At 54.5% G+C, this 18,884-nt stretch overlaps 1 protein-coding gene across 1 annotated transcript in view; it reads left to right on the top strand.

The window, feature by feature from the left end:
• COL4A1 (collagen type IV alpha 1 chain) overlaps nucleotides 1-18,884 on the top strand; it is a 145,629-nt gene that overhangs the window by 90,479 nt on the left and 36,266 nt on the right. The window contains exons 7-23 of the mRNA XM_039226667.1: nucleotides 313-366; nucleotides 711-737; nucleotides 2,361-2,444; nucleotides 2,528-2,590; nucleotides 4,098-4,133; nucleotides 4,854-4,895; nucleotides 6,278-6,364; nucleotides 6,810-6,836; nucleotides 6,976-7,026; nucleotides 7,768-7,812; nucleotides 8,146-8,199; nucleotides 10,363-10,404; nucleotides 11,723-11,807; nucleotides 12,361-12,396; nucleotides 13,394-13,558; nucleotides 16,068-16,163; nucleotides 18,344-18,427. Of these exons, the coding sequence (XP_039082598.1) occupies nucleotides 313-366; nucleotides 711-737; nucleotides 2,361-2,444; nucleotides 2,528-2,590; nucleotides 4,098-4,133; nucleotides 4,854-4,895; nucleotides 6,278-6,364; nucleotides 6,810-6,836; nucleotides 6,976-7,026; nucleotides 7,768-7,812; nucleotides 8,146-8,199; nucleotides 10,363-10,404; nucleotides 11,723-11,807; nucleotides 12,361-12,396; nucleotides 13,394-13,558; nucleotides 16,068-16,163; nucleotides 18,344-18,427 (1,078 nt within the window). The remainder of the gene's footprint in view (nucleotides 1-312; nucleotides 367-710; nucleotides 738-2,360; nucleotides 2,445-2,527; nucleotides 2,591-4,097; nucleotides 4,134-4,853; nucleotides 4,896-6,277; nucleotides 6,365-6,809; nucleotides 6,837-6,975; nucleotides 7,027-7,767; nucleotides 7,813-8,145; nucleotides 8,200-10,362; nucleotides 10,405-11,722; nucleotides 11,808-12,360; nucleotides 12,397-13,393; nucleotides 13,559-16,067; nucleotides 16,164-18,343; nucleotides 18,428-18,884) is intronic.

Raw genomic sequence — 18,884 nt, 5'->3', positions numbered from 1 at the left:
GAAAGGCATAATCGCGCCTTCCTTTCTTGTGGACTCGTATCCTGCCGTTGCTATACACTCTGCATTCCCCACCTGTAATCCGTGGCTGAAGCGCATCAGGAAATGTGATGAATCCTTGTCCCTGTCACGTGTGATTTTCCTGGTCTTAAGTAGCGCTGGGCCGGGCGGCGGCTAACAGTGATTGTCAGGAGACGATTTTACCAGCAAGTGAGGTATCTCTGAGGCGGGGGACAGAGTGCCCGGTGTGGGTGGCTGGGAGGTTGTCCGGTGTGCCTGGCCACACACCCGAGTGACTTGCTGCTGTCCCCTCAGGGCGAGCCAGGGCCTCTGGGGCCTCCGGGTTTGCCTGGATTCGCTGGAAATCCCGTGAGTATAGCATCTTTTCTTCGGTTATAATTCCCCTCTCCTTGGGGCGCCTGGGTGGCTCAGTTGGTTAAGCGTCCGACTTTGGGTCTCACGGCAAGTGAGTTCGAGCCCCGCATCGGGCTCTGTGCTGATGGCTCAGGGCCTGGAACCTGCTTCAGATTCTGTCTCCATCTCTCTCTGCCCCTCCTCTCAAATGGAAGTAAAGATTAAAAAAATTCTGAAAAAAATAAGCCTTCTCTTCTCATTCCACTTCCTTTTTTTTTTTTTTTTTTTTTGCTGCTTCTATCCTAACTCTAACGATGTTTTGAGATGAACGGAACTAATGCCAGCCTGTTCTTCTTTAGGGACCGCCAGGGTTACCAGGAATGAAGGTACGTGCTGACGGGGGCTGGGTGCTTTGCAGGTGCCTGTTTAGAGCAGGTGCCGTACACACACCCCCTTGGCCAAAGGGTGGCTGGTAATGCATTTGTCTAAACTCTGCTCTCTTCAAAGGGTGTCTGAGTCATAGGCACAAGCTTAAGCTTTGGGATGTAAACTTTAGACATGAGCAGAAGCAGGGAGCGCGGTGCAGTGTGCGGGAAGGCCTCTCCGGCTGAGCTGTCTGCGTAGACAGCTCCTCTTCCAGAGCCGTGGGCAGAAACACTCAGACTGTTCCCACCTTCCATCTCTGTGGTTTCACTTAAATACAACCATCTTGTCCCGTTGCCTGTAATCTGGAGTCACCGTCTTGTAAGTTCTGTGACTCCCGCAGGCGAAGCCCGGTTACGTTAGTGACACCCGTGGTGTCCTGCCCGCCCCCGTCATTCAGAGCCGTACGACGGCCTCCGTCAGCTTGATTGTCCCCCTGTGTCAGGGTGGGCCCCGGACCCTGTGAGCGTGGTGAGCAGGGGAAGCCCTCAGCCCCTCCCACCGTGGCGTCCAGAGTGACGGGTCCCCGTGACCAGCCCGGTGGGTAGCAAGTGCTCCCTCCACACTCGCCCCATGAGCAGGTGTGCGGTGGATCCGCGCAGGCGCTCAGCTCTGTCCCGGCCCCTCCAGCATCCTTCTCTGGGACTGGGCAGGGGGGTGAGGAGGGGCAACGAGAACCTGGCCCCTGGGTCCTCCTCAGGCGGGGGTGGGGATGTCACCAGGCACTGTGGTTGCACCGAGCTGACTCAAAGTGTGCCCCCCCCACCCCCATGCAGCACCAGGAGGGTGTGCGTGTGGGAGTGCGTGTTTGCACACATCCGGACACAGATGTGCATCCTGTTAGATTTATTCTAAGGAGCTGCATGACTGAGGGGGCCTGGAAAGTCCAGAGTCCGCAGGGGTAGATAGCGGGCTGGGGGCCCAGGGAAGGGCCAGGGGCCCAGTTCAAAGCTGTCTGGACACAGCTTCCTCTTCTTGGGGGAGGTCAGGGTTTTTGTTTTTTGTTTTTTCCCCTCTTGAGGCCTTCAGCTGATTGGACGAGGCCCACCCACGTTATGAAGAATAATCTACTTTACTCAGAGGCCTCTGATGTACATGGTTATCTTATCTTAAAAATACCTTTCCAGCGACATCAGACGGGGGCTTAACCGAACATCTGGGTGCTCTGGCCTGGCCAAGCAGGCACACAAAATTGCCCCCTGTTTAATGCAGAATCTCATCCTGGGTGTTTATGTGTGAAAGATGGGCCTTGAGAACAGACAGAGCCTCAGCCCTGACCTGCACGCCAGCTGCGTGCGGGGCACGGCCACACGCACGTGGGGTGGCCCCTGGCGTGACACCTCCACGTCAGTCCCAGCGTGGTCCAGTGTGTGGTGCTTAACGCTGGTCAGCAAGGCTGTGGCGGTGACCGTGGTGGCCATGGCCGTGGCCGGTGCACCTATTTCAAGAGTAGACAGACCCTAAATCCGAGACTTGGGCTGATTCAAAGCCAGGAACACATGCCTCTTATGCAATAGGTTCTCAATTTCTTTGTACAAATATCTGTGTTTTTCGACTTTCTTTTCTTTTTTTCCTGCATCCCCTAGGGAGACCCCGGGGAAATAATTGGCCACGTGCCTGGGACCCTGTTGAAAGGTGAACGAGGATTCCCCGGACTCCCAGGTGCACCGGTAAGCATTGGCTAAATCACCAGAAGCACATGCACATCTCTTCCTGGCTCCCATCTAATTCTTCCTTTGTCGATAAATTACAGGGCTCGCCAGGTCTGCCAGGGCTGCAAGGTCCCGTTGGCCCCCCCGGATTTACCGGACCACCAGTAAGTTTGGGGGGGTGTCTTGGAGCCACTCAATGAACAACTACATTGAGGCATGAAAATAAACCCGATTCCGTGAAACCTTTCCCATGTCATGATCTCTCTTGATCTGGATTGGGAGAGAGAGCTTCTTGGGAAGACATGCGGTTGGCCTTGGGGTCCAGGTGTCCCAGAGCCCTGGGGAAAAGGAGGGCCACAGCGGCGCGGGCCAGGCCGTCCCACGCAGCGCGCTCACCAGCAGAGTGGTGGGGGCTGCCGGTGATACTGTGGCCGGAGGAGGCCAAGTTCAGAGCTGGACAGGGCAGCCCGTGCCCTCACACAGACGTGTGGAAACGGTCATCCCAGAGGGCCCGGCTCTGCGGGGGGCTGTGGACGCAGTCCAGGCAGCGGCGGGGACCGTGCTGTGTTTGTGATCAAGGGCGAGCACTGGAGATAGACCCCCAGGGGCTCTGCCGGCCTCCTGCGCAGCCGAGTTCCCCGTAGGAAGCCCATCCCCCCACCCCCCCGACACACACACACAGGGTTTGGGAGCCCGAGACACTTAATGTTGACGACGCGTACCTACTTGTCTTGTGTCAGGTTTACTAGCCAAGGATAAAGCACCAGAGTGTGTCATCCTCACTAGCCTGCTTGCGGTCCTTGAGGTTTTCAGGCTCCCAGCCTCCCTGCCTCCCTGCCTCCCTCCCTCCCTGCCTCCCTCCCTCCCTGCCTCCCTGCCTCCCTCCCTCCCTGCCTCCCTCCCTGCCTCCCTCCCTCCCGGCCTCCCTCCCTGCCTCCCTCCCTCCCGGCCTCCCTGCCCCCCTGCCTCCCTCCCGGCCTCCCTGCCTCCCTCCCTGCCTCCCTGCCTCCCTCCCGGCCTCCCAGCCTCCTTGCCTCCCTGCCTCCCTCCCTGCCTCCCTGCCTCCCTCCTCTCTTTCTCCCTTCCTTCCTTCTTCCGCCCTCCTTCCCTCCCTCTCTCCCTTTGTTCCTTCCTTGCTTCCAAGTCTAGCAATTCTAATGTCCATTCCTGCAAATGTAATCTCTTTTATAGTCTTGCCAAGAAATGGACTCATTTTTGTGAAGGAGAATGACTAGGTTTTTTTTTTTTTTAATGATTAAAAATCACCCTGAAATTTTGTTGCAAACAGAGGAAGGTTTTTACTTCACTACAGTCTATGCGCTTGGAGAAACCACTCAACTTTTTAAGATAAGCAGTTATACCCCAAGTGGAGACACCATGCCGTTTCCAACCTGGAAACCCCAGGCTCTCAGAGAGTTTGGCTGATAATTTCGTTCATTGCCTGTTAGCCTGGCACATTCTTGGGTCAGTGGGTGTCACAGGGAAGTTGCCTCAGATTTTGAGGTGTGTCCATCCTGGACTAATTATAGATCCAAAGCACAGGAATAAAATGTAAATATTTAACAAATACCACATTAATCATGGGAATCTTAACATAACTTTGTTACTAAGAAGCACTTAAAGCTTACCAGGGTTGCAAATGATATTTAATTAAAACACTCTTTTTTACAGGGTCCTCCAGGCCCTCCTGGCCCTCCAGGTGAAAAGGTAAAAGCTTTTGTCCGTTTCACTTTCTTCAGCATTTGTATAAGACTACCACGAAATCACCATAACTCGCTGTTTGAAGTCTCTGTAAATAGTTCTAGAAAGTTACAATTTCTTCATCTTGACTTAACATCTGTCTACCCACCTGTCCATGTGTCCATATATCCATCCATCCATCTATCCGTCTGTTCATCCATCCATCCGTTCATCTGTCCATCCGTCTGCCTATCTATCCACCCATCCATCCACCTATCCATCCATCCATTCATTCATCCATCTGTCTGCCTGTCTGTTCATCTGTCTATCTATCTATCTATCTATCTATCTATCTATCTATCTATCACCTGTATATTATCTATTTATCTATCATCTATATACTATCTATCTATCCATCTATCTATCTATCCATCCATCTGTCTTTCCTTCCATTCATCCCTTACTTTGGAATCACTGATGTGTCCTTTAGGTTTCTATAGTCAGATTTTTAAAACCTTAAATTAAAAAAAAAAGGTTTTATAGAATTCTTTTTCAATAATACTTTTAAAAACTGTTTAAATAGGCCCTGAATACAACACGACACGACTTTGTTGAAAATGTTATGATGGTTGTTGGAAGCAGCTCTTGCCTTGACTCTACCTTATTGTTACATTTTGTGTGATTCTTACTAGAAGATGGTGAGCAAAGTAGAACCTCTAATAACGGATCCTCATTTCTAATCAACAGGGGCAAATGGGCTTAAGTTTCCAAGGGCCAAAGGGCGACAAGGTGAGTACACATGGCTCTGGAGTGTTGTCACATTTATATTTATTTTGAGAGACAACGGGAGGGGAAGAGAGGGAGGGGAGGAGGAGAGGGTACGAGAGAATCCCAAGCCGCCGCTGTCAGGCAGAGCCCGATGTGGGGCTCACACTCACAACCGTGAGACCATGACCTGAGCCGAAATCAAGAGTCAGATGTTCAACCGACTGAGACCCCCAGGCACCTCGTGGAGTGTTGTCACGTTAAAACCACAGTTCTAGGGACGATAGAATTTCAGCCCCTGGACCTCCTCTGGGGCCCCCATGACCGTGGTTCCCCGACTTTGCATGTCCTTGACTTTGCTAGTGTTTTCCTCAACTTGCATGGCTGGAATTCACCGGAGTTTTCCACCTGTGGTCTGAGCAGCAGGGAACACAGTGAGGCCACTGACTCTGGTTCTCTGTGCGCTGAGTTCAATCCAAATGTTCTCGGGCAGTGAAAAAGCCAGACCCAGACTTCATTATAAAAGGGCACACTTAGGGCTGGCCGTTAGGAGCACAGTGTACTAAACTGTGCGAACACGGAGCCGTCATCCAGACTGGGGGAGGCGGGGAGGCAGAAGCTGGAGCAGGCGAGAAGGGAGGCCAGCGGTGGCCCCCTGACCCTCCAGTGATCTCTCCACCCGTTTCCCTGCATCAGACCAGTGAAACGGGCCCTGGCCACATGGGGGCTCCCGGGCCGGTGGCAGCACCTGCCACGGGGCCCACGTTCTTCTCCATCGGAGCCCAAGTCGCTGTAGAGCCACGACCGCCGGCGAGCCCCAGGTACACCGCGGGCCTGGGCAGGTCCGGGCTGACCTGTGGCCTCCGTGTTCCACCCCAGATCTGGTCCAGTCTTTCCATAAACCTCACGGGATGGTGACCCTACAAATTACGCCGTTGAGGTTTTTGGCTCTCACTCATCGTGCAATCGCTGGGATGCTCTGTGCATCTAGTTGCGTCCTGCAGTCACAGTTCCTGAGGAGGAACATTCCAGATGGTCCCCCTCCACTTGGTGTGCCTGGAGAGGCACCTCCCCCCGGGCTGTGTTAGCCGTCTGTGAGCCTCCCTCCACGCCATGAAAGCGCGGTAGGACAGCATTCGTGTCCCGCTCTGTATGCGTGTGCCGCAGAAGTACACTCGTGGTCCGCACGTCCACACGCGTGCAGAGATGTCTCATAGATGTTCGGGTTCCATTGCTGTTACCTGAGGTGGTGGCTTTCCCGACCCCTGAGAGGCGAGGGTCCCCGGCTTCGTGTCCGTCACGTACCGTCTTCCTCCTGAGGCTGAATTGTATGCTGAGACAGGGATCGATTAGAACAGAGTATAATCACATTTTTGAAAACTAGGTGTTCCCTTTTGCATCGACAGGGTGACCAAGGGGTCAGTGGGCCCCCGGGCGTCCCAGGACAAGCTCAAGTTCAAGAAAAAGGAGACTTTGCCACTAAAGGAGAGAAGGTAGGAGACGGATTTTCTTAGGTGAATGTTGGCTTCTGAATTTGGGAAGAAATGAAGGCATATAGAGAAAACGGGTTTATAGATTGTCCGTCCCATAAACTACGAGCATGGGGAGAGCAGAGACACCTGCAGCTGGGCTGGGGAAACGGGTGAGGGGCTTCTTAGATGCACCGGGTTGGGGCCAGGCTGGGTCTGCAGCAGGGACGCAGGCTGAGGACAGAAGGCCACAGGGGCCACGGAGCCAGCTAATGAGCAGGGCTTCCCAAACCCACACGCTTCTGGGCGTGAGGACAGGAATCCTGGAGACGGAAGGGAAGCTCTGTGTTACTGCACCAGGAAACGGCATTGCCTTCCTTTTCCGTGTCCGGCGTAGCGTATAAAGATCGCTAAACCATTAATACTGATGGCTCTCTCTCTTGCTCTTTTCCTGAAAAAATTCTTTTAGGGTCAAAAAGGCGAACCTGGATTCCAGGTAAGGGCTGCATTCTTGTTCTTATTTTGTGTGAACGTTCACAAGTGTTGGACTTAAGTTATAAGCTTCTTTACCTTCAGGATCATATTTACTTAACGTCTTACTCACATATCCTAATGGATCTTTTTGTTCTTTCAAGGGAATGCCAGGGGTTGGAGAGAAAGGGGAGCCCGGAAAGCCAGGGCCCCGAGTAAGTGCCTCCGCCGTTTTTTTGTTCCTTCCTGAAAAGTCGTGTTCCTTCCTTTCCTAGAACCCCAGGTTTATCCCGTCCTCTGACGGGCTTCCCTGAAGCCCTTGTAGCAGGAAGGAGGAGGCCGCCTCCGGCTGAAAGTCCTCCCGGGAAGGCTGAGGCCCCCACACCTCAGAGAGCTGGGGTGGGGGGCTCGCAGAACAGCCAGCCGCCTGCCAGCTTCTCGCGGAAAGTCCCCCGTCCGCTTCCTCGGAGCGCTGGGTGTCCTTTCTGGCTGAGTCCTGAGCCCACTGGGCGCTCCGCCGGGAGTCCAGACGGCGCAGCCAAGAGATGAGATGCTCGGATGCTTCCTGCCCCTGAACCTTGGCAACGAGAGACCCTCCCCACCCCCAACCCCAGCTCGCAGCGGCCTGAGCCCTCAGAGTGATGCGTGCAGACCTCCATTAAAATGAATCCCCTGCCTGTCAGCCACCAGGCCCTTGCCATTCAGGAAACCTCCCTGCTGTCAGCTCGCGGCCAAATGTAAAGGAAGTCCTGAGAGATTTGGGGCTCATCAGGCTCCGTTTTCTAAAAATTGTGGCGAGTCCCCTTGGGCTGTCACTTGCTCATAGTTATTTTCCGTAGACCGTGTCACTCGTTAGTGGGGTATGCCCAGCTCACTAGGGGTTCAGAGCCTCGGTGTTAGAGCGCATTTATTATTATTTTAATGCAATACTAAACTTCTAACTCTCTATTGTACAGGGAAAACCAGGCAAAGATGGCGAAAAAGGAGAAAAAGGGAGTCCTGTAAGTATTTCTCTGTAATTCTCTTCTTTTTTTTTTAAAGGGAAAGACTTTTTAAAATTAGAAAACACTTTTTTTAATGTTTATTTTTGAGAGAGAGACAGAGTGTGAGTGAGGAAGAGGAAGAGAGAGAGGGAGACACAGAATCTGAAGCAGGTTCCAGGCTCTGAGCTGTCAGCACAGAACCTGACGCGGGGCTCGAACCCACGAACCGCAAGATCATGACCTGAGCCGAAGTCAGACGCTTAACTGACTGAGCCCCCAGGCGCCCCAGTGTTTCTCTGTAATTCTTACGCCTTGTTTGGTCATGACTGTTGTTCTCGTGTTACATTTCAGGGGTTTCCAGGCGACGCAGGGTACCCAGGCCTCCCCGGCAGAGAAGGTTTCAAGGTAAGTGGTGACACTACTTAGAGCTTGACCTTGCTTTGTAGTTCAGCCCCGAAGTTCTTCCCAGAGTAGAAGACTGTGGACTCCAATAATAAAACATATTTACACTCCCTGTGAGCAAAACACAACTTAATTTCGTGGTTGTGTTTATGTGTGTGATTAAAAATTTTAAATTTTTTATTCAAAATTATCTATTTTATTTTTTTAAGTTTATCTATTTTGACAGAGAGAGTGTGAGTGGAAGAAGGGCAGAGAGGGACAGGGAGAGGGAGAGAATCCCAAGCAGGCTCTGAGCTGTCAGCATAGAGCCCAACGTGGGGCTGGAACTCACAAACCATGAGATCATGACCTGAGCTGAAGTCGGACCGTTAACCACCTGACCCACCCAGGCGCCCTTCAAAAATGATTTTTAATGTTTATTTATTTTTGAAAGAGAGAGAGAGTGTGTGATCACAAGCAGAGGAAGGGCAGAGAGAGAGGGAGGCACAGGATCCGAAGCAGCTCCAGGCTCTGAGCTGTCAGCACAGAGCCCGATGCGGGGCTTGAACCCATGGACAGTGAGATCATGACCTGAGCTGAAGTCAGATGCTCAATGGATCGAGCCACCCAGGTGCCTCTGTGTGATTTTTTTTTTTTTTTCAAGAACATAAAACGTTCCACTCATTCAAGATTTTAGGGCTTTTTTTGTAGATGAATTTTATCTGGTTACAAAACAGCTGAAAATGCAGAAAGAGAAAATGAAGAAAGGAGAGCTTATCTAATGTTTCTGTTACGCGCTCAGAAGCGGAGTGCACAACTGCCCCGTGTCCACACTCGCACACACCCTGTGAAACAGTAGTTGTGGGACGCGTCTTGCCTCCTTGCTCAGGGACAGGACACGGGTGGGCCGGGTGTCCGCACAGCTGGGAAGGTGCCGCGCGCTCCTTCCGCATGGCATCTGGGTCACGCCCACCCGCCCGCATGCGCAGGGTACAAGTACCCGCACACCCGTCTGCTCACACACAGAGTGCTAAAAGTGGGATTTGGGGGTCAGTGCTTAGACTCTGTCTTTGGACTTTTTGTCCTCGGCCACCAAATTGCCTCCAGAAAAGAGCAGCCGTCTGGGCACCCCCCCGGGCACCCCCCCACCTTTTTTTGCAACTGCTTGTTATCAAACCTTTAAAAAAATATTTGTAGGCACAAAACTAGATAACATCAATCTCTGCTGAAGGACGAACTAGTTGAGAAATATCTCTAGTGCTTACTCATAAACCGGGCGGCGGACCTCACGGTTTGTTGGTGAAAGCCAGAGAGAAAAGGAAAGGAAAGGACAAATCCTTTACTGATAGGGTAACTTTTTTGAGAACGTCGAATCTTGTAGATTTTAGAAGGCAAATATGTTTAGAGTATATTGGCCACGATGTTTTTTAAGTCCCAAAGATGTGTCTAAAGCCTCTTCTCATATTCAAATAAGAAAAATCAAAACACTGAACTCTGGTTTACTCCTCAGTTTATTGTCTTGGTTGAAAGGGGGAAACTACATTCGTGGGGTCTGTGCAGATCTTAGGACTTGTGAAGGTATTATTTCGATGGCGCACCTAAAACATTCACTATAACAGGATCCATTTCCTTGGGTTTGTCTTCTGATATGAGTGAAATTAAGCCTCAGAATGATCAGAATTTTTCCACCCAATGTTTTCAGGTAGTGCTGGATTTTAGGAGAGAGACGAAACTACCTTACATAAAACCTCAAATAATATGATTTCTTTAGGAAAATACATTTAGAAATCAGAAGCTTTCGTTTTCATTTCATTTTATTGAAAAATCACCACAAGCTAATGTAACTCACGGATAGACTATGCGAGCTATGCAAGGGAGAGTGCCTGACACAGCGGACGTCGGGGGCTCCTTTGTCGTGTGAATAGTTATGCTCCCGGTTACGGTCTGTAGGAAAATATATTTCCATGTGTCTCGCCTCACAAAGCAGAGTAAAGGGCTTCCGTGTTTGTTATAAAACAGCTACAGAACGCTTTAAGCTCCTCACGATGAGAGGTGCTTAGGAGGGGAAAATAATTTTGGTATAAGTGGGCCCAGTCTATTTTTCTAGGAATAAAAAAAAAGGTTGAACCCTGCTTTCTGCAAGACCATCCATATGGTTAAAAAATACAAGTATGTTTTCTTTTGTAGGGAGACAAAGGTGAAGCAGGGCCCCCGGGTCCACCTGGAATCGTGAGTAAAAATAATGTTTGGCGTCTGGGAGGGCCTTTCATGAGGAAGAAGGGAGGGAGGTGGGGCCACGTGCCCTCAGCATCCCTGCGCTTACGTTTGTATATAAAGAGGGTGCTTTGTGCTGTGTGGGGCTGGGGACGTGCTTTTTCTTATACCTGGGTCGTTTGTCATCTCCTTGGCACTGAGAATGGAAAGATCGGCCCGTGGATAACAACAGGACGGAACCTTTTGAGGCTGGCCCGTTAGGGAAGATGCTGAAAGGAACAGATCGTCCGTAATCTGTCCCTAGCACAGCAGGCTTCCTGTCTCCAAATAACCTGTCACCTCTTGTCCATGGGCGTAGCCGTGCCCGCGTGCGTTCAGGGCGTGCGGCCTCTTTTTCTTTCTAAAAATGAACGTTCTCCACGTCTGCAAGCTCTCTCGGAACGAGCGTACGCAGTGTCCCCTCAGAGAGTGCTGCTGTCGCCTGCGGACCCCGTTTCGTCCCGTCTCTGGGGACCCATGCGAATTTCCCGTTGTTGCGTTTGCTGCAGATGGCGGGGTGCCCCGTGCTCCACGCGCTCCCCTGTCCGTGCCGCGGTGAGGGCGTTCCCGCTACGGGGCGATTCCTGCACGGGGGTCACCGTGGCAGAGCACGGACCCCTGCCCTTCGCACCCACGCAGGCTCGGGGCCCCGCTTCCCGGATCCGCGATCGGGCAGCCTCCTTCGCGTGGCCCGCGTGTGGCGTAGCCTCCCGGGCGATTTTGGTCTGTTAAGTTCATCGCTCCCAGCGACTGTTTTAAGCGCCATGTGCGATGTTTCAGTTTGCCCTTTGCCTTGAATTTCTGTGATTTAGAAACGGTGGGACCTGGTCCACGCCCTTGTAATGAGGCCGACGGCACGTGCTTCGTGGCCTGTGTCCCTAGGCCCTCGAGGGCGTCCCCACTGTGGTCCAGCTAAAAGTTTGCATGCGCTGTTCCACCTGCCCGGGGAAGTCCGGGGCGTCCGGATAGGGCTCGTCGAGGTAGCTGCGCGTTCTGTGGCTCTCGGGACCCTGAGAAACTCCAGACCCGCGCCTCAGAGTGAACGTGCGTCTGACCATACCTCCCTGGGGAGCGCCCGCAGGCCGGTTCTCAGTACAGGGGAGCAGAGGGAGGGCCCGGCCGAATGTCCGTGTTCCGTGTTTTCTCGACTCTCCCCTCCCCGCCCCCCACGACTCTTTCTGTGCTTTCACCTTTCCCAAAATCACTGGAAAATACCAGTTCCTTCCTCTGCTCTGCTGTGACACACTCCCCCGGCCGCCCCCATGCACCTCGGTCTCTTCTCTTATGCACCCAGGTAATCGGCACGGGACCCTTGGGAGAAAAAGGAGAGAGGGGGTACCCAGGGTCTCCAGGGCTGAGAGGAGAGCCGGGCCCCAAAGGTCAGTTCCTGTTCCTCCCCCTCCTCCTCTTCCTCCCTTCCTTCCTCCCTCCCCCTTCTCTTCCTCCCTTCCTTCCTCCCTCCCCCTCCCCCTCCCTCCCCCCTCCCTCCCCCTCCCTCCCCCTCCTCCCCTCCTCCGTCCCCCTCCCTCCCTCCCCCCCCCCCCCCTCCCTCCCCCCCCTCCCCCTCCTTCTTACATTCCCCTCCCTCCCTCCCCCTCCCCCTCCTCTGACCCTTCCTGCCCTTTCTTTCTCCTTCCCCCTCCTTCCTCACCCCTTCTGTCTTTTTCTCCTTTACCTTTCTTCCATTTTCGACACGTCACCCTCCCATCTTGGTGACACTGACAGCCCTCGTGTGGCCACGTGGTGGCGGAGACCTGCTCGGGGCCGTCTTTGTCCCGGCGCTGGGTCTCCTGGAGCCCAGCTCTGCCCGTCTCTGTGGGGCCGGGGGTGCTGGGTCCCCCCGCCCCAGCGCTCTCCCGGGTACGGAACCCAGGGCCCCCTGGGCACAGATGCACGGGCTCGGGGTGTCTGACTCTCCCCTTCTCTTTCAAGGTTTCCCAGGATTGCAAGGCCAGCCAGGCCCTCCAGGTGAGCATCCTTGGCGGATTGTTCTAGATAATTGTACCACGTCTGTGTGGTTCATGTCCGGAACGTGTTTATTGTGTACATCAGGGTCGCCAGAAGTGGCTGGCGATTTTGTGCACGTTTTCCTAGTTAAGACAGCAAGGCGTCCACAGCTGCCAACCTTCACTGTGTGTCCCAGGGGCCCCTGCGGGGTGCCTGGGGGGTCTCACGCCCCCCCTCAAGTCCCACCCTAGCTGCCTGGTTTGCACCTGCCCCCCCCGCCCCCTGCCTCCAGGCTCCTCCCCCCCCCTCCACTCAGGTCCCCGGCGTGTAGCAGGCCCCTGCCCCTTCCCCGGCCCAGCTCAGCTCTCCCGTTGATGCCTAACCTCAGGCTCCGCTTAGACTGTTTTACGTGTCCTTAACGTTTCTACTGTTCCGTGTGGGTTGCCGATGCGGTTCCCGTTCCCAGGCCCCGTGTACCCCTTTTGCTTTTGTTTAGTGACATTTTTTCTTAAATTTTTTTTTAGCATTTATTCATTTTTGAGAGACAGAGAGAGACAGAGCATGGGCAGGGGAGGGGCAGAGAGAGAGGGAGACACAGAATCTGAAGCAGCTCCAGGCTCTGAGCTGTCAGCACAGAGCCCGACACGGGGCTTGAACCCACGAACCGTGGATCATGACCTGAGCTAAAGTCGGACGCCCAACCATGTTCAGTGACATTTTTATGCCTTATTCTCTACGTGGAAATAGAATTCACCCTCAGTAGGGTTTTCATTCATGCGGTGAGAATGCTGTTTGCACCATGAGAAACTCACAGGTGTTTTCCCGGCTGTGTGGGGAGTCCCTTTCCTTAAAGCTGACTTGCTCTGACAACATAGCGCGGGTCCTTACCCAGAGCGGGGCCCCTCCCGGGGATGGGCACGACTTATTTTACCCCAAACGGAGTCAGGAAAATTAACGTGTGCAGCGGACGCTGAGCTTGTGCCGTGGTGACGGATGGGAGATTTTGCTCTGGTTTCAGGCTTCCCGGTGCCAGAGCTCGCAGGTGCCCCTGGCTTCCCCGGTGAAAGAGGGCAGAAAGGTGACCAAGGGTTTCCAGGCACGTCTTTGCCAGGACCGAGCGGCAGGGACGGGTTCCCGGGTCCCCCCGGGCCTCCAGGGCCCCCTGGTCAGCCGGGCCACACAAGTAAGTTCTCTCCAGGACAGGTCGCGCGTGTCCCGTGCGGGGCGGGTGCCGGGGCTGGGCTGGCTGGGTGTCAGGGGCGCTCCCGAGTTCTCGTGTGACACAGGAGGCCAGATGTCCCCGACCTTGTGAGTTATTTGTATCCCACTTAGTGTCTTCGCAACGTGAGTCACACTACGGGAAGGAATCTAAAACAGTAAGCCCGTCAAAGGACTGAGGAGCATGCCTACCGGCTCTGACGCTCAGGGCGTCCGAGGCAGCTGAACACAGAACACGTTCCTGGTCATCCAGGGACACGGATTGGTATCAACACACACACGCGTGCACGAAGTAGGAAGGACCTGCAGGGGACGGTCCGTGTGGTGACGGAACGCATGACTTCCGAGTCGAATGGCACTTTGTGCGGCTGTTTCTCACGCGGCTCCCTGTCAGAGCTGAGCTCGGAGCCTTAACCTCTGGATTCGGTTAAGGGGGTCCTGGGGCCCCGAGTAAAACCAACGCAGAACGTAAGAAGCTTCAGAGGAGTTCGTTCCTGTGGAAATGTGGTGGAGTCTCACTAGCAGCCGGAGCCCCTCAGCGCTGGAGACCCGGGCGGGCGGAAGGGGCGCCACGGCTGCCGGCACCAGGCAGCTTATTTGCCACAATTCAGACAAGTCTTTAAGAAAAGTAGTTCTCGTGGGTGAGGCTCATGCGGAGGCCAGATATGGACTGGAGGGGTGAACTGCCCCCCCTCCAGGGGCCCATCAGCAGCTTCTCAGCACAAGGCGGAGGCGTCTGCACCGCCCTGCCCTGTGCTCACCTGTGCCCAGGGAGCAGATGTCCAGTCTGAGCACCTTAGAACCACTCAGAAATCACCACCGTGTTCTGATTTAGACTTAAAGTTATTAAAAAAAATTTTAATGTTTAGTTTTGAGAGAGACAGAGATAGAGCGTGAACAGGGGAGGGACAGAGAGAGAGTGAGACACAGAATTGGAAGCAGCTCCAGGCTCCCAGCTGTCAGCACAGAGCCCGACGCGGGGCTTGAACTTGAGAACCACGAGATCATGACCTGAGATGAAGTCAGACGCTTGACGGACTGAGCCCCCCAGGTGCCCCTAGTTATTCACAAGAATGTAAACTTGCTTTCTTATGAGGGTTGTAAGGGCTTGTGGCTCAGATGAGGCTGGCAGGGGGTGTGTTCTGGAAAAGAAAAGTAGCAAGTGATCTCTGCCCGTGCCCATGTGCCTACAGTTGTAGGATCAGGGAGCTCACACTCCCTGGGCTTGCAGGCCTGGCCATACCGGCTCCTTATGCTCAGATAATGTAGGGGCTGCTCTGAGAAGCATAAAAATGACAAGATTTTGTTCAAGAGTGAGACGGGCCCAGCAGCCTTGGGCGGCCCCTGGGACAGAGCGATCGCCACCTCAGGGCCCCTTACTGCCCGCGCTGACCTCCAGGAGCTCCCGGGAAGGCATAAATCCCGAACCCACAGACAAAGCAAGAACTCTCCTTTGGACTTGAATTTACACACACTTGGAACTAAGTTTCTCCTCTGAGTTCTGAGCAAAGTCATCAAGCAGGAAGGCTCGGGCCCTTCGTCCAGCCTTCTGTTTGGGAGAGCAAACCCACCGGTCCGTCCGGTGCCTCGTGACCTGGAGAGAGCTGGGCTGGGGGGCCGGGAAGGGTGCTTCCGGCTGCCCCGTCCAAGTCGGGGGGAGGCCCAGAGGCAGACTGTGGGGACGGGGCATCGGGTGACGGGCGCAGCCTCTCTGCTGGCCCGCTCTCCCTCCTGCTAGGACCGCAGCTCCCTCTCCAGGCTCCGGGCTGCGTGAGGACCCAAGCGCCCGAGCAGGAGCCCCGGGGTAAATTGTTCACTCTGTCACTTTTCTCCAAGGATACCGGACCAGGAAATGTGAACTCTACCACTGAGCGTCTGAGCTGTGAAGCAGTGCTTTTTCTAGCAGAACCGATGACAGATGGTGTTTCCACGAGTGTCGTTTGTTTTATGCCTCGTTACACACTTGTGCTTAGAATGGAATAGGAGCAAACCCGTAGAGGCGTGTCCCCATGGACAGCCCGCATCTCCAAAATAATGATGACTTCGCTGTAAATTTGCTTAGGAAAAGAAAAAGGAATGAAGTTCTTCAAGTCTCAGCTTTCAGTCTGCAGATGTGCAGGCTCACTTTTCTGGCCGAGTTTATTAGCGTGTAGACTAAGGGTCCAGATGTGTGCCTTACAAGGTGAAGATGAGGGACGTTACAGGCCAGGGCTGATGAACTGGGATGCGCTTTGGGATCGTGAAATCGATGTTTTAGTGGTGACCGTCGGCGGTGAGTGGCCGGTGGGTGCCGTGCAGGCCTGTGTTCAAGTCAGCACTCCAGGATTGCTTTGAAGCAGGCCGAACCGGGATTTCTAGCACGTACCAAATAGCCTGAGCCTAGTTCGCACTGCAGTAGAGATGGGGTGAAGAGGGGTGTGAGTACCTGGCTTCCGCTTGGTGGGAGGCCCCCTGACTTTGCAATTCCATTCCAGATGGAATTGTGGAGTGCCAGCCTGGACCGCCAGGGGACCGAGGAGCCCCCGGAAGTCCGGGGCAGCCGGGGTTGACGGGTGAAGTCGGAGAAAAAGGTAAGAGATGCTGATGTTTTAAAAACATGATGACTGTACTTGGGGGTGTGACCTGTGTCTGCATATGGTGGGCGTGAGCTCCCTTACCTGGAACTCACGTCCAAGTCCACTCCTGGGGTGTGTCTCCCTGCAGATCTGCTGGTGTCCCGTTGTTGGGCTTCCAGGAGAGACAGACAGACAGACACACACACACACACACACACACACACACACACACACACACAGATACAGGCAGACACAGAGATATACAGCAAGACACAGAGACAAAGGGAGATGAAGGAACAGAGACAGACACAGACACAGAGAGACTCAGAGAGACAGACACAGAGAGAGGCAGAGGGACAGAGACAGAGAGAAAGAGAGATAGAGAGACAGACGCAGAGACAGAGAGGGACAGCAACAGAGGGACATAGAGACACAGAGAAACACACAGAGAGAGAGACACACACACAGACAGAGAGAGGCAGAGGGACAGAGACAGAAAGAGATAGAGACAGACACAGAGAGAAACAGAGGGACAGAGACAGAGAGAGAGAGAGGGACAGGCAGAGATAGAGAGATACAGAGAAAGACAGGCACAGAGAGACAGACAGAGACAGAAGAGAGAGCGCTGTCAGCTGGAGGTAACAGGGAGCCCTGGTCCTGACACGTGACTGCTTTACTGTCTACACGGCCAGCAGATTAAGCCCTAAGATTGATACCTCAGTGCAGTCTTTCAGTTCGCAGTCTGAGAGTTCCATCCTCAGAGAATGAACATCTTTCTTTCAAGTGAGTCACAGATGGTTCCAGAGCACTCCCCAGCCCTCCAAGCCCTGTCCCTGTAATCGGGGTGGCCACCCTGGGGTGGCCCCCGCGCCCCCGGCTCAGCGTTGAGGCCACCATCTCCCACGCCCGCTGCGACACCAGCCCAGCACACACGGCCTCTCTGCACACCCGTGCTGACAGCGGGTTCTCACAGCACCGGTGGAGCCGTCTGAGAGTGTCATGCCCCTTGCACGGTGCTCGGTTGACGTGTGTGTCAACAACCAGAGAGCAGAGCCACCAGGAGACTGCCCCAAACCCAGCCCCACTGGGCACCACTGCTGGTTTTCCACCGCAAAGGTGCAAATGCTGTGCAGAAAACAGATGCGCTCATGTCTAATTTTGGCAGCCACGTAAACCTCCCCGGTGGGCTTGGTCTTAGAAGCCATCAGGGAGTGCCACCCAGCCTTCGGCGTCCTTAAAATCCAACCCATACTTGGTTTGTAAGGACGTCTCCAGTCATCAGATGCCACTTCCCGAGGTGGGATGTTCCTCCTCACGACACAGGGTCAGAAGCCTCAGAGCTCCACACTCTTGCTGTGGGACGATCACGGGCGGACCCGTGGGACCTCGAACTTGGTGGCCGCCAGCTCACTTGCGCTGTCCCCGTCCCGCGGATGGGCTTCTGTTCAGCCTCGCCACCGGCAGAGACACGGGCTGTCTGCACTGTTCCCGGTGCCGTTCCCAGCAGTGGGTTGAGCCAGAGAGAAGCACGTACAGGGGTGCCCGGGGCCGTGGTGAGCAGGTCCGGGCGAGGCCAGGGCACACGGGCCGGCCTCTCGCTGCCCAGAAACAGGGCCTTCTCGGCGCACAGTGCCCTGACGTGTCCCTAGAAGCCAGGCGTTTTAAGGTTTAGGACACGGGTTTATCGGAGACACCGTATAGCTTTGTGGCTTGGAAGTCAAGACCTCAGGTGTTAGGATTTCCAAAAAAAGGCATTTTCTCCCATTTTGTGCGTGCTGCAGGCCCTCTCCCTTTCCGTCCTCGGTATCGGGTCAGGTCCGTGGTCCTGTTTTCCTGGCTTTTCGTTCCTGTGGCTCCCCGGCAGCCTGTAGCCCAGGTTTGAGGTCCGGGGGTTACGGGTGCAGCTCACTGAAATGCTGTGTCGAAGAGAAGACGGACAGTGTTCCTGACGGGAACAGAACTAGAGCAGGCAGGCCTTTCTGGGCGGAGGCAGGCTGCGCTTCCAGGTCACCTTAGGGCAAGTCAGCGCCCGTCCCGCCTCTGCGAAGTGTGCGGAGGCCGGGCCCCTGGACCAGCCCATGCCAGTTAGGACCAAGGACACACGCAGCGAAGAAGAACGCTGTTCACGGCGGCCCCGTGTTCCGTTCTCCCGCCTTCTGTTACCGCGCGCGCGAGCACCTCTGTTCCCTCCGCAGGCCAGAAAGGAGACAGTTGCCTCATCTGTGACACAGCAGGACTTCGCGGGCCCCCGGGGCCGCAGGGACCCCCAGGAGAAATAGGTAAGACCCCGGGTGTGAAGGGCCGGGCCAGAGCTTGCTTCTGCGGGTTGGAATCCATACTGAAATGAATCTTACGGCGCAAGAGATCTCCGCTTCTGCATCTAAAACTAAAGCGTTAACACTGAGAATTCAGGCCCTATTTCCAGGATTTGCCCACTTTGTTGAAAGCCCTCAAGGCGACCTAGAATTTTGGCCCCAGAAAGATCTGCCAGTGAGAGGGTGAGAGCGCGCGGTTCCCGCGGCTCCGCAGATGCGTTCTCTTGAACCCAACGTTAACGGAATGTTCTGGTTAAAACGGCCCCTGGGGTGTGGGCGGGGCCTTTGTCACCAGCTGCCTCAGTGGTTCTTGTCCACATCTGGGGCCCTTTCCCTCCTGAGTTCGCCTTGGGCGTGTTTGTTATTACCCCATTAGGAGTCTTCAGACACCGTCCGCTTGTGTGAAAATCTCTGTGCTCTT

This window comes from Hyaena hyaena, unplaced genomic scaffold (assembly GCF_003009895.1).
Source record: "Hyaena hyaena isolate Hyena2069 unplaced genomic scaffold, ASM300989v1 scaffold_22, whole genome shotgun sequence".
In the NCBI taxonomy this organism is placed as follows: domain Eukaryota; kingdom Metazoa; phylum Chordata; class Mammalia; order Carnivora; family Hyaenidae; genus Hyaena; species Hyaena hyaena.
Note: the sequence above shows the minus strand (reverse complement) of the source record. Positions and strands in the feature narration are given on the sequence as shown.